Here is a 14372-nt window from a genome sequence, read left to right as displayed (position 1 = left end):
ATTGGTCGGAAAGCCGACGTCTCAAAGTTCCGAAAATTCAAGTTACGATGGAGCAAAGTTACGAAGGGTAAAGTTTCGATAGGGGAAAATTTGGAAAATTAAAATATACTCGGGCAGCGTGGTTTACCGAACGAGTGGGTGGAAAAAATTAGCAAAACCGAAAATCAGAGTGACCAGGATTACGAACGTAAAAATATCGAAAATCCAAAACACAGAACGAACAAAGAAGTAAAATTTCACCGAGTCAGAAATTCACGGGACTGAAAATCTTGGATCATTCGGAATTTCCATGTTTCGTACTTAGAAATTTTCTCATTCTCACACTTTCGGAACTTTGAGCGTGGGTTTTCCGACCATTCGAACCATCGTTGTTTCGTCAAAGTTTAAGTTCCGAACATTTTAAAATTCGGAATTACAACCCCGCCCCAAATTAAGCGCTTGGATTATCCAATAAAATTAATATATTGTATAATCCAAGTCAGTCGGAGAAAAAATCACTTCGTTTGCAGGAGTTGTCAACAAATAATATCATGATCGTCAACAAATATTCCGTTCGCAACGTAGATGTATCGCAAATTGGGAATGTTCGGCTTACCGATAATTTTCCGTATCTTATATCACATTGCGATCGAATCGCGCTGCTGCTGAGAAAATCTCGAAGCACGAAACGTCGATCAGTTCATCTACGCCTCGAGATGCTGGTGTTGGCGCGTATGAGCGAGATAACCTTTTGCTCGAATCTTCTCATGCATGCCGCCTTGGCAGCTAGCGGGGCAGTCTGATCGAAAACAGAAGGCTTTGGATTCGATCCGTGGCAGACGAGATCATCGGAGTATAAAATGTGTGTGTGTGTGATGATGATGAATGAAAAGATGAGAAGATATATATATATATATCTGCGGGACGAAAACGCACCGTGATTTCCTTTTTCTTTCACGATCGAATCGTAATCGATTGGTCAAGTATTTGCCAATTTTTCTGGTCACGTTCGAGCAATTAATCCCTCGTTTTATCATCCGCCATGCGAAATAGATCATCGATCAATCGACTAATGATTGCGTTTTTCTTTTCTTTGTCGCAGGGACCGAGTCCGTTATTGGTACGTTGCAACGAACGAGTATCCTGACTCATAAGTAGACACTTCTTTACACAGTGTCTTGTTCGTTACGTTATTACTGTATATTCTAAAACGAAAGAATTTACTGTACCAATAACTGACAAATCTTTTATCGTTGTACATTTGGAGACTAATTTGACTATATGTACCGACGATACGTATGTTCACACACACACACACCTACATGTATATATATGTGCAGAGAGAGAGAGATAAAATTCCGCTCGGAGATGTTTACCGGCGTAATTACCACGCTGCTGACGAACGAAAACAAATTAGTCATTAGTGGTTCTGGGCAGTTTGGACTTGGGAATACTATACCACCGCTGCTAGCACCGATATCAGGTCTCGACCCTGAAATTTTGAAACGGCTAATCTTGACCTCAAAACGTTGTCTGTGTCGTTGTGTCGTACCTACCTATATAATAACGATGTAATCGCAGCCTCAAACCTAATCGCGATAAGGAGAGTGGTTAGCAGCTGAACGATGCAATAATTTATACGGCAAATCGTTGAACCGAACGATAACCGACGTCAAGGATAAATCGTATAATAATAAAGAGGAGGTCAGAAATGGGAGGAAATGAATTTGAAACAGTAAAAAAGAGAACGTACGTCAGTCATTCGTTCTCAGGTGATTCAAGACGAGGTTTCAGTCTGCTGCTGCAGAGTGCGGCAATAATGAAATACCGGCGTGCAGTTTGACGACGTAACTCGAAGAAGAAACAACGACGAGAGAGTATAATGGGAAAATGATACACACGCGCGGTTCGCGTTTGGAAATTTGTCAGGAAAATTGCTACCTGCAGGCATAACGCGTGACGACGCGTGATGACGGTTGTAGAGAATCCTCAACGGTAGAAGATTTTTGTCCTTTGCCACGTCTCCGTTCTTGCATATAAAACGAGTTCTGATTCGTCCGGCATGCGTAGAGTGAGTCGGTCGATGAAGGACGCAACAAAACGATCCGCGCCCAAAGAGAAAAAGGAGAAAAAGATTGACGAATTTATTACGTATATTTTTCATATCGTTGAAGAAAATAGAGAAACTTGTCTCGATAGGCAGTTTTTACAGGCGGAAAGCCTAAGTTTGCCCTAGATATTAAGAACTCGCGATCGGCACTCAAAGTCGGAACTTTACAAAGTTATCTGTACGAGTGTCGATGAACCGAAATAACCTTATTTTACTCTCCGGTGGTTATAATATAATATCACCGCGCGATGCTTTTGGTAATTTATAAACAAGCACGCGTTGCGACGCGTCTATTGTATACCGTTTTCGAATGACTCTGTAAGAATGGCGTCGTCGTGCCTTTAGCAAAATTTTGTCACGTTCTGATTTTTTCTTACTTCTTTATTTATATTTCTATTTAGAAATTACACTTCAACACCGGACTAGATGTTTGATACAAAAAAAGCATCGGTATTCAATTTTTCTTCGTTTTCTTCTTCCGTTATCTTTACTTACATACATATGTGTATACATGCAACATACCAATCCGAAATCTAGGACGTAAACATCACACCCTTTACGATCACAATGACAACAAGAACAACAATAATAATAAAAATAACAACAACAAAAAATATCTTGGGTAGGTGTAAATTGAAAATTAGACATAATTCGTTCGTTGCGTGTCGATTGTACCTATGCACGTATGTATGTACCTACCTATAACGTTGTATACATATACGTGTGACGTATAAAGTGCCAGCAATTTGTTAATCTTGCGTTATCGTTATTTATCATCGTCTTTGTCGTCGCGTTTACTTGCCGTATATATACATATGTATATACGTTCGTCGCCTCCATACCCACCGTAAACGTACATGTAACACAAGCATAAGCTTATATCTAGCAACTCTCGTTCCGCGGATCGTCTCGCGGTTGTAATTCTCGCGTGTTGAACCGTTTCTTTCGCATCACGTTATACAGATGCGTGATAAAAGAAGTAAGGCGAAAAAGAAATAAAATAGATGGAAAAACTGCCGGAGAGCTAACTGGTTTTAAGACCGTCTCTTTCTCTCTTATTCTTTTTCTCGACGTGCACCATATGTATACATATATATTCCAAGGCGTAAAGTATTTGTAAATTGCGAACTTAACTAGCACGGATCAAGGACCACGTTCACAGATCATCTCATAGGTTTCGTGAGTACGATACGCATGTATCACGTGTAGTACAATGCACGTTGTACGTACAAATGGCATTTACGCACGCTTCTGCGTATCGTATGTAAGACGGGCAAACTCGAGATGATGATGATGACGATCGTGACGATATAAATTGTATCGTCATTTAGGAGAATTAAGTTAGCGATGCGACTTGTTCGCCATTCATTGGCTAGCCGGTGTTATCCAAGAGTCGAAGCGTATGCCTTATTTTATTAGGTTACCCGTATCACCGGCAGCGTGTAGAGCGATACGAAAGACAATTGTAACGTATCGCTAGCTTCACCTCGTCGTGTGTGACTGATTAAAATTCGCGAGTATAATCGCGAATTATTTCTTTTTTACTTGTTTAGCTTCCGTTAACCCTGCCAGTCACAGTGAGATGCTTAGCCAGTTCTTCTTTTATAAAAAAATAAAAGAAAAAAAAAATTGAAGTTTGCATTTTTTTCGACATTTGTTTAGCTCGCAAGACAAAAACTCGTGATTATCCTAGTTGTGCTTTTTCACACATCACGTAAGCATTAGGTTATATTCAATATTTCGGCTTGACAAAAGTTCACAAAGTTAGTTTGAATGTCGATAAATCTGATGTGAAAATTGTAAGAAATTTTATTTCAACGGTTTGTCTTAAAAAATAACAAAAAAAAAAAAAACAGCCATCAGACTAGGCGACCACCTTAACCCGTTGTGACTTGGGTTCGATGTCGATTATCTTGTGACTCCATCGACGGCACTTCCGTTGAGGTAGGCCATAGTTATAACCGGACTGCCTCCGAAGTTTCTCGTGCAATATGTACGATACACCTCGCATGCAAATCTTGTTGCATATAATTGCAATATATCTTCCACACGGATTACCAGCAGCTGCAGCCGCTGCTATTCGATGTATCGAACCTTAAGGTACGAACTTTTACGCCTCTCGAAGATTGCGACGAAGAAGGCGGCTCTCAACTTCCCTTTAATTTTAAATAACAGATAAACAAGGGGCGATATTACGATCCGACATCGTTTGTTCTGAACAATTTTCGCACTCACGTGAATTGGATCAAGTATTTCAATATGATTCGAAAAAGAATCTGAAAGCTGAAAGAAGAGAAGAGAAAAGTGAAGGCGGAAAAGAAAGCTGGGCGGGTGATTTTCTTCCTCGGGTCTAAAGATACGACGAAAAGAGGGAATGAAAAATTATTTAACCAATCGCGATGCGTCACGAACCGTCGGATATAATTTCGGCACACGTGGTTTAATACACACGCGGAGTCGAGGTTTGTAACAACTGCATCAACTTGACGCGCTTGTACGTGCACCACCGCTATCAGGGGATGGCCTAGAGGGGGATTCGAGGAGGCTGAAAACCGGCTTGATTACCGCGCTGGTAACACCTACGCGAATCGGTGTATGTCGGACATGCATATTCTGCATGGCCAGCCGGTGCTATATTTAGAAACAACACAACGCGCCGCCGTTGAGAAGCTCCGAGCTCTCCTTTACTTGTCCCACCGTCACTTACGTTCGTACCGCGGACTGCCGCAGGTATCGGACCATTATTTAAACATTTTTTCACCAATCGTTGCCGTAATCATCGTTTTCCGAACTTGTACCCACTTCGCTAGTGAAGCTGAAACCGTCAGCCAGACGCGTTAAATTTTTTAGAAATAGAAACACGCAGCTCAGTTTTATCCTCGTAATTGTACAAAAGTGTTGGCGGTTCGAGGTATTTCACAAAATTTGTCACGCTCGTTATTCACTGCCTTATTTGAATGAACTTTGGAATCTTTGCTGATAATTCTGGCTCTCAGCTTCAGCCTCGTCTTGCACTCCGAAAAAGCTTATACGTTAAAGTTTTGTATTCTCCTCAATTTGGTCGGATCAGTGGACAATGAACAAATACTCCGTCGTTCGTTCCAATCACATTCTTCAAAACAATGTATTATAACCCATCAATCGCGTGCCGATGAAAGATGTCCGAAACCTGATGAAACCTTTTGTTCAAGAACGAACGTCCGTCCGTTACGGTCAAGCACTTTGTCAAATAAAAAATACACGTCTTTGGCTTCTCTTGAATTAAAATTTTCCACACTATCCGTGGGACGGGTTCCTGGGAGTCACTGGGTTAAAAAAATAGAAAAAAAAAAGAAGGAACGTATCCTGGGGACGCGTTTTTTAACACGTGACGACCGTTAACGCCGGGCAATCGAGTCGCTAATCAGCTGGCTGGTCCACCTCGTACATCGTGCACGTCGGCTTTGCGGACTGCAATTCGTTACCGTTCCGAACCCCTCGCGTTCGGTTATAGACTTGCGGATATGCGGTCGACGTATCCTGCACATGACTAGCATTCTGCCGCGGTCTATAAATGACTCGTATTTTCGATCATTAATCGTACGAATGATTTTTAAAAAACCTTTCCACTTTAAAGAATGTTAAAATTGATTGGAATAATTCTGAGAATCCAATGAAAGGAATATCATAATTCGTGTATCTGGTCACGTACAAGACGATTCATCGTCGCGTCTCCGGTTTTCTTTCGAAGAGATCGTCGCAGTCGTGAATCAACAATCACATTTTTCACGTGGCATTGCGCGGACCGTTTCATCGGTACGAAGAGAAATCTTTCCGCTTGGTTTAAGATCTCCTATTTCAGCCACCTAATATACGCTTGGCGATTCTGTTATTGGTAATTAATCGTTGTTTTTCAGGTTGGCCACGCATCGCCACCTCCGCCAGCACCGAATAACGCCAACCAACGAGAAAGCTTGCCGGCTCCGTCCCGTGGACCGAGAACTCTTCTTCTTCGACGTGGTGAAAATGGCTTCGGATTCACTCTGCGACACTTCATCGTCTACCCGCCCGAGTCCTGCTACGTAAGTCGGATAAAAACAAATTTACTCGGTAACCGCGCGTTCGTCGTTTTCTACCGAAATTAAATCGTTTATCACGAACGATCGACACTGGACAGAAAAAAAATTCGAGAAAGTCGATCGAGGCTGCTGCTCAAGGGGGGGAGGGGGGTTCATTTTCTTTAAAAAAAAAAAAGAAAAAACTATGGTTTTAGACCGTCCAAGATGTACACCTCAACCCCCTTGATGGGGGTTTAAAACTGCAGTTCTCACGTCGAAAATGACTAAACGCGGTTGCTTCAGTGATATACGATTTAATTAACGATCGTCCTTGGCTCTCCCTTATTACACTCGTGCCTGTATATCTGTGTACAAGAGTTACACGTATCGGCAAGTTGAGAACCGGACGAATTGCGTATCGGTAGCCGATCGTATCGGAAGACCACGTTCTTAATTGTCAGTGGCCATCGGGCTGTGCCCGTTGTACCTCGATCCCTTGCCATCTCCTTCTACCACTGCAAGGTCTTGCAGGCTATTCGAGTACGCGCGTATAAGACGCATAAATTTTTGTCTACCTACCTCATACGTCTCTGCCTTCGTGTATTTTACTCCCCCTCTCCTTCTGCCCGCATCCTCTTCTGGTGTAATATGCCGTTCCCCATATACCTTTTGGGGAGATAATTAATACTCGAATGACCTGAAATGTTTTTCTGCACGGTACAAAGTTGCACCGAGTAGGCATACGCGCGAGTGAATACCTACACGTGTGTGTGTGTGTGTATATATGTATACACATGATACACCGTACCTACGCTCTTTATTTCCATTTAACGAAGGCTGCAGAAGTCTTTGGTAGCGTTTCGTGTATTCGCATCTCTCCCTATATTGTCTCGTTGTTGTTTCGAAAACATATAACGCGTAACCCGCAGGCTGCCGAGTGAAATCGAAGGACGCGTTTCGCAATCATTTCGCGAAACAAACTATTGTAGGATTCGGTAACGTTGTCCTGACGGATGATGAAAAATGTGCGACAGATACGGAAATGAAAATAAAAAATTAGTAACCGTCGACTTTTTTCCAATTAATCAGCAGATGTTACCGGGACACGAGCGGGCCAGGATTGACGAGCCGATGGACACGATCTTCGTGAAACAGGTACGCGCCAATTCTCCGGCATCGGAAGCCGGGCTTCGGACAGGGGATCGAGTCGCGTCCGTCGACGGGGTGCCGACGAGGGGCGAGCAGTACGCTCGCGTGGTCCAGAGGATACAGCAGGCGGGTCCTTGGCTACGTCTAATCGTCGTTTCCAAGGACGACGACATTTTGCAACGGGTGAGAATTCCTTTTTCACGCATTTACAATGGAGAGATCTTTCGACCTTTGATAGATTTCGGGGTAGCCACCTGGAAAACTTGGAAAACACGAAACTGTCGGGGTATTTTTAATTTGCTCATGGAATAAACTGAAAATATCAGTTTTGCAGTCGTGGGAGTTGGATATGATTTTTTTGAGGTACGGCAAGGTTGCTTTTTTTTCGTTGAGAAAACACAAATTTAATTCGATTTGAATTTGAAACGAATAAGCTCAACGATTTGGGCTTTGGTGACTTACCAGAATTGGGGAAATGTCGGAGGAAACTGGGTCTTGGATCGTGGAAAAAATCTCATAATGTCGTGGAATTTTGTTCCCGAAAATTTGTGGCTATCCTGAGTTTTCTCGGCGCGGTGTAACCTACGTTAAGAAATATCTCCGGGGACTATTTTTTCTCTTTGAACCTTCACCTCTCGATGATAACGAAATGTTTGTAATGCGTACAGAATGGTTAGGAGGGCATAATTGGATCCGGTTCGTCGCACCGTGATATTCGCAGCCTGTGTTTGATCGGCTTAGCGCTACTATTGCCGTAATGAATCCTTACGTCCGACAGACTGAGGAGAGGCAGGGTATCGATTCAATTATAGAATCCGGAGTAAATTCAATTCCCCTGCCATTGCAACAACGCGATTCGTTTTTAATTGGCTTGTACGCGGTGTTTCTGTGGGGGGAAAAATACGAATTCGACTCGGGCGATATTTCTGTCTTCTGATGTAAAAAATTTTCTCGAGATATTACGATCAAGTGTAACGTATTTGTTTAACCGATTATTTCTTTCATCGCACAGTATTTTGGTGAAACGGCACACAATCCCGAAACGAATCAACGACCTCGACTTCGCTCGCCGGACAGAACGTCGCAGAAGCAAAGGAGATCGACGAGCATGATACCAGGTCCGACACCCAGGAGCCGACAATCCTGGGTCTGTTCTCCACCGGGTTCCGAAAACCAGGGTACAACCCTTCATCCGTACAAACAACAGAGAGAAGAAGTCTACAAGGATACTAAAATGCTAGCACCGACCCAGCGGAGGCCTCTGGAGGCTCACAATCAGGAGACGCTCTACGACCATCCGGAGCGACCGCAGAGACGGCAGAAAGAACAGCAAAATCAAATTCCCCAGCCGTTCAGGCAGCCGCCGGATTCGAGATTTGACTTGTACGACAGAACGAGGCCCGAGTCGATATACTCGAGGCCGTCGAACACCGAGCAAATCTACGACAGGATAAAGGACCCGATTTACGAGAGGGTCCGACCCTCGGACGTGATCAGCAAATCGCTCGATCAGTATCCAATGTCCAGGGCTGAACCTCAGGTGCCGATTTACAGACCTGGAAGAAGGGTCGTCAGCCGGAGAGCCAGCGAAGGCAGCGGAATGGCCAGCGAAGTCGAGTCTCAGGCCTACGGTAGCATGGACGCCCTCAAGTCCAGCACTCCTGGTTCCCGGCTGAGCATGGAGTCCAGGAGGGATTCGAGCCCTGCCAGCAAGGAGAGTCTCTCCTCGTACGACTCGAATTCAACCCTGACCGGCAACGAGTACTCCGACGATTCTGTTATCATGAACAGATTGAGGCGGAGCTTTGAACAGAAAGAGGAGTTTCTCAGGCGGCCGAGTCAGCCGATCGGATGGCTCACACCCGAGGAGGAGTCGAAGCGTATTCAAAGGGAGTTTTACGCAAGGCCGCAAAAACTTCAACGACAAGTATGGCCTCCCAACGAACAGCAGGCCAGTAGACGGCAACATTCTCCGACGAGAAACTCCGTTGAGAGAAATACCAGGGCTCCCAAACCTACGAATCAAAGTTTGCAGAGAGTTAGAGGTGATTTGGACAGCGAAACTGAGTATTCTAATCAGCTTGACGGAGAGAACGACGACGACGTCGAGGACAACGACGATGACGACGAAGATGACGGAGATCAGCCTGGCATAGAGGAGATTCAGGCGAAACGTGATCAGTTTTATTCCTCTCTTTACGACAGCAACGGTCAGTTCGTTAAAGAAAATCATTTCAAGTACGGACCGTCTGTCGCAGGAAACAATGGCAATAAGATTAACAACGACGCGCAGTTCAGATCTTCGAATACGAGGAGCGGCAACAAGGCTGCCTTTGTAACGACGCTGTCGAGGATACACGAGAATGTCACGTCGAACCAGCAGGGTGGTGGTCAGGATTTGAGGAACGGAACTTCGTCTCTTCCCTCCTCGCCCGGACCGGAAAAGAAAAATAACGATAAATTTTCCGTACCGCCTCAAGGATTACAGATTGTGTCTCGCAGGGCTAAGCAGTTTGAGTCGGGACGACTGCTCAGCGACGATGACGAGCCGACTAGTGATAGAACTAATTTGTACAAAAGTGAATTATCTAGGTTATCAAGTAAACGAAGTGTTCCTAATGTGGCTGTTAGAAAAAGAGAATTTGAATCCAAAGCTGAGGCCAGAGAACCAAGGAGAATACCAGCTCATCGAGAGAGCAAATCACTCGAGTCCGGTATGTTATAATGTTATCACATTTGTTGTTTTCTGTTATCAAAACTTTGCGATTAGCTTGCGTTTTTTCTTCTTATCTATTTGCTCAGTTTATTGTCTCCTATCACAGGCGTTGAATTGAAGTGGCTAAAAATAATCTGGGTCAGTTTTTTTCATTCAAACACGCAAGGTCACTGGAAGTTACTTTTCGGGTGAAAAAATATCTCTGTGAAAAAAAAAAAAAAATCAAGATTTTTGATAATCTGGTCGCTGATGTAATATCGTTCACTATTTTTTTTCAAACAACAGACGAGTGGAAAGCTTTTATTAACTCTTACCTGTTCGAAATAGAATTTTCACAGACAGATATTTTCAGGGTGACGCGGTTGACCGTGACAAAATTGGGTTAACCGTTATCTCTACTTTGTAATTACAGTAAATATAAAGTATTTACGTATAATATAATATATGAATAACAAAACATTGTGGTCTATATGCATATAGGGAGAGAATTGTCGGGGAATAGAGTTATTCCTGTAGGCAGCAAGTACATCCATTGCGAACCGCCGGCTGGATATAGGGAAATAAGAGGTAGATGAACGTGTCAAGTTCAGACCTGTATTGTCGATGTACTTAATAGTGTGTTTATCGTGGCAGTTTATGTAACATGTGTCCGTATCATTAACTCGTCTTTCATACTTGATGAACGTTTGACGTTCGTAAAACGTCAGGAAGACACTACGAAGCATATCATCGCAGAGCATGTCTCATCGTTCCTTTTCTCATGCTTTGTAATGTATATCTATCTCGTCAGTTAACGTGTCAACATCGTATTCTCACAGTGGTCATAAAATTTCCCATTATCGGAAATCATTCGAAACCCAGGGGTAAATCACTTTGAAAAATTAGAGAGAAAGATGGATTTCGCACGACTTCAAACGACAGACGTTAAAGAGTGATTAACCCCTCGGTAAACACCATAAATCTTTACTCGAAAATTCATCCGAAATTCTATTCATCCATTTCATTAATTCTATCCACTTATCGGCAGAAGTTTTCTAGACATTTTCGCGTCTTGAACGAGCAGCAGTCATCCACGTACTTCTCTGTCTGTCAGAAACTCCTGCCTGTGAAATTAGAGTTTGTGGATTTTCTTGTAATTATGTGTAGTTGTTTCTACAATGGGTGTTATAAACTAGCTGTGTATCTCGCCTTGTAGTTATGTAATTTCAAACTCATTTAGAATCGTCGAAGTATATTATAAATTTTTCGCAGAAATGCCCGCGATGGAAACTGAATCCATGCATCTAAGGGCACGAAGTAACAGCGCGGAGTCTTGGGAGGCAGCGAATAGCACATCGCGACGAAATGCAAGGCACACTTGGCAGACGGAAGTCGAAGAGGAAGATGCGAAAAGAAACAAGGCTAAGCGTCAAGACAGTTACTTACAGGCGGTTAAAGCCCAGCTTGGTGAGTCATACTTGTAACATTTGCAAATATATTTTTGTCTGTAACCCTTATTTTTAGAGAGACACTGCACCATCATTCCCAGTATGTTTTAACTAGATCATTTCTATATACCTAAATGCCAAGATATTTGGCAGTACGTGATTATTTATTGTTTGTAGCTAATTTTTTTCAAACCCACTTCGTGTTGTACCTAAAAATGGATAGTTTTTGATTTAGAAAACCGGCAATTAAGTATTTTTCAAATTCTCTTCATCATCACACTTCACCGTCGCCATCCTTGATTGAAATATTTAAATTTATCTTTTATTATTGATCAACGATGGTGATTTTTAGACGAACTGATTTTTTAATCCATTTTTGGAGGGCTCAGCTATAGTTGAACCTCGTTGATTTGATTTTCTGGATTTTTGTTATTTTCATCCATTTCGCATGATGATTGTTTAAGAAGTGGATAAATTTTGTTTTTTTTTCTATCCGAATTATTATTGACGAGAATAAAAGCATGAATTGATAGAAAAACGTGTGGGGTTACTGATTGTGAATGTAAAAATGAAATAACAGTCTGCGTAGTTTATTTGCACAGATAAAATATTTTGCGTACGGGTATACCGTATAAAATTTTTATTCGTTTTCCTTTTTCTTTACTTTCTTTTCTGTTTTTTTTTTTTATTTTCAATCAAATTTCACGAAATTGCCCGCTTTTGAATATAACTGTAAATGTTCGAAGGAGTATGAAAATGTTGATCGAAAGAACTTGATTAAAAAAAAAAAAAAAAAAAAACGCGACTTTTCTCCGAAGATGAATCACCTTTACTGTTTAACTTGAATATTTTTGTAATGGAATAATTTGTCACATTTGTTTCACGCTCACCACAAATATTTGTCATTTATCGTTGGTCAATTGCAAGTTGAAAAATCGTCGACCGCATCTACAAAAATGAAATTGCAAAATTATTCATTTCACGTGTATATTTTCCACATTAATTTCATCGATTGTTGGGATGTGTGTGTGTGCAAACGACAGAGCGAGCACCCCAGCAAAGTCTGATGCGACGTCAAGACGCGATCCGCGAGGGTAACGCCGACGTCGACGGTCAACAAGTGTCTAAAACCGAGGATCCAAACGACCCGCTATTTCCCACGCCAATATTAGACCGGAATCAGAATTCCGAGACAAATAAGACAACCCCGAATATAATCGTTAGCTCGCCTCAGCCAGTCAGGCCCAATCAACTTTCCATCTCGAATCCTCTGAGACCCTCGGAAAGCCCAGAGAACGGCTCTGGCTTCCTTACACCTGCAGATACTGACGTGGAGACCCCAGAAGGCATTTCTCAGATCCTAGGTCAGGATTTATTTTTTATCTTTTCGTTTATCGACAGTCTTTTTTCGTCTGTACCTCAACCTTTCGTTTCTCTTTCGTTTTTACTTTATCGTCTCGTTGTTCTTGTCCACCTTTTTCTTTCGTTTTAACAATTTTAACACACGATTTTTTTTTTTTTTTTTTTTAATTTTGGTTTTTCTTACACGTTATAATTACACTCGTAACAATCTCTCGTCAAAACGATATTTGTTTGTTACAACGCTTGCCGTACTAATCATAACAACTGCCGGTGTTACAGGGTGATAGAAGGTGGAGAGCGATTGAAGTTATGTTACATGCTTTGAATTTGTTTCAATGTTCGTTTTATGTATGAACCGAGTTAAACCTGTTACCAATTTTCCGGCTCGATATAAACAAAACTAACATTCTCACCTATATTCAAATCGAATTTAAACCGAAAACTTTACATGATCGACATCGGCCAGGGCTGAGAGGAAACAGAAAGAATGTGCATGACGAAAAAAAAAAAAAAAAAATGATTTATTCGATCGTAAAATTTTTCATCGCATTGCTTGTGGTAATTTTTATCTGCTAAACGTAGTAACATTTATTAATGCTGTCGCATTTTTAATCGCATGATCGGATAACTAATAATACAATAATATTCACTTGACATTCCAATATATCTACATGCATGTGTTTGTTTCTCATCATATTGTTTAGATATAATTGTATTCTTTTTTGCGGCAAGTATATGTTTATACAGCAAATTAAAAATTAAGAAAGTGTTTGATTGGTTTTGATGTATAGGTATGCTGGTATAACGTTTAAATATTTGTAACGATAGTCTGATAACTTTTGTGCATCGATGTAATCGCAAAATAATGTGAAAATCGGAGAAGGGCGTTCGAATACGTGCGCATACCATCGACTGCACAAATCAAGCATACCTGGGAGATGTTGACGTCGAAGTTGATGTTAATTTTTTATTTTTTTTTTTGTTTTTTAATGTTAATAACGTTTGTTTGCGAGTGTGCGCGCTTTAACGCTGATATACACGTTTCCGCGTCCGCTTTTTACAGTTCCTGCACCAGTCCCATCGCCGACGAACGGCGTGGTTATCAGGCGACAGAAGTGCTCTAAGGCCCAGCAGAACAGTAAGTTATTAATAATACATGTGTCTAACATCGATGCAGCAATTCGAACGACTCGAGGTGACAAAGAAAAAATCAGTATTTTACATCGACTCGTGCCCATTGTCCAAGAAACAAAGCTTTTTTTGTTCTTCGGTTTGTTCGTTGCCGCTGCTGCTGCTGCCGCTGCTGCTGTTGCTGCAATTAGTGATAATGTTTTTCTCATCGCTTTGTCATCGCAAGTCAATTCTCGTAATCGGCGAACATCACACGCACAATATTACATACAATATTATACTGTACGAATATGATGTGTCATCGTACGTTTGTTTACCCAATGACTAACTTCCCATTTCTTCACGTCGAGGTTTCGTTTCTCGTTATCGTATTCGTACCTACCTATCTTAGTCCGGCCTGCATACTTCCATTCGGTAGTTTTCCACACATACTACGGATAGAAATGTGTGGGTACAAATTG

General features: G+C 41.8%; 1 protein-coding gene across 13 annotated transcripts in view; it reads left to right on the top strand.

Annotated features, from left to right (window-relative positions):
* The window catches only part of LOC107217391 (rho GTPase-activating protein 21), a 99348-nt gene that overhangs the window by 66755 nt on the left and 18221 nt on the right, over nucleotides 1–14372 (top strand). For 4 of the 13 annotated variants that reach the window (XM_046738899.1, XM_046738895.1, XM_046738893.1 and 1 more), the window contains exons 3-10: nucleotides 1082–1099; nucleotides 5986–6150; nucleotides 7216–7458; nucleotides 8288–9989; nucleotides 10472–10558; nucleotides 11243–11437; nucleotides 12462–12782; nucleotides 13844–13918. In XM_046738899.1, the coding sequence (XP_046594855.1) occupies nucleotides 1082–1099; nucleotides 5986–6150; nucleotides 7216–7458; nucleotides 8288–9989; nucleotides 10472–10558; nucleotides 11243–11437; nucleotides 12462–12782; nucleotides 13844–13918 (2806 nt within the window). The remainder of the gene's footprint in view (nucleotides 1–1081; nucleotides 1100–5985; nucleotides 6151–7215; nucleotides 7459–8287; nucleotides 9990–10471; nucleotides 10559–11242; nucleotides 11438–12461; nucleotides 12783–13843; nucleotides 13919–14372) is intronic. The other 9 variants (XM_015654896.2, XM_046738901.1, XM_046738900.1 and 6 more) reach the window with 6 other exon arrangements.

Source organism: Neodiprion lecontei, chromosome 4, assembly GCF_021901455.1.
Source record: "Neodiprion lecontei isolate iyNeoLeco1 chromosome 4, iyNeoLeco1.1, whole genome shotgun sequence".
NCBI lineage: Eukaryota > Metazoa > Arthropoda > Insecta > Hymenoptera > Diprionidae > Neodiprion > Neodiprion lecontei.
Note: the sequence above shows the minus strand (reverse complement) of the source record. Positions and strands in the feature narration are given on the sequence as shown.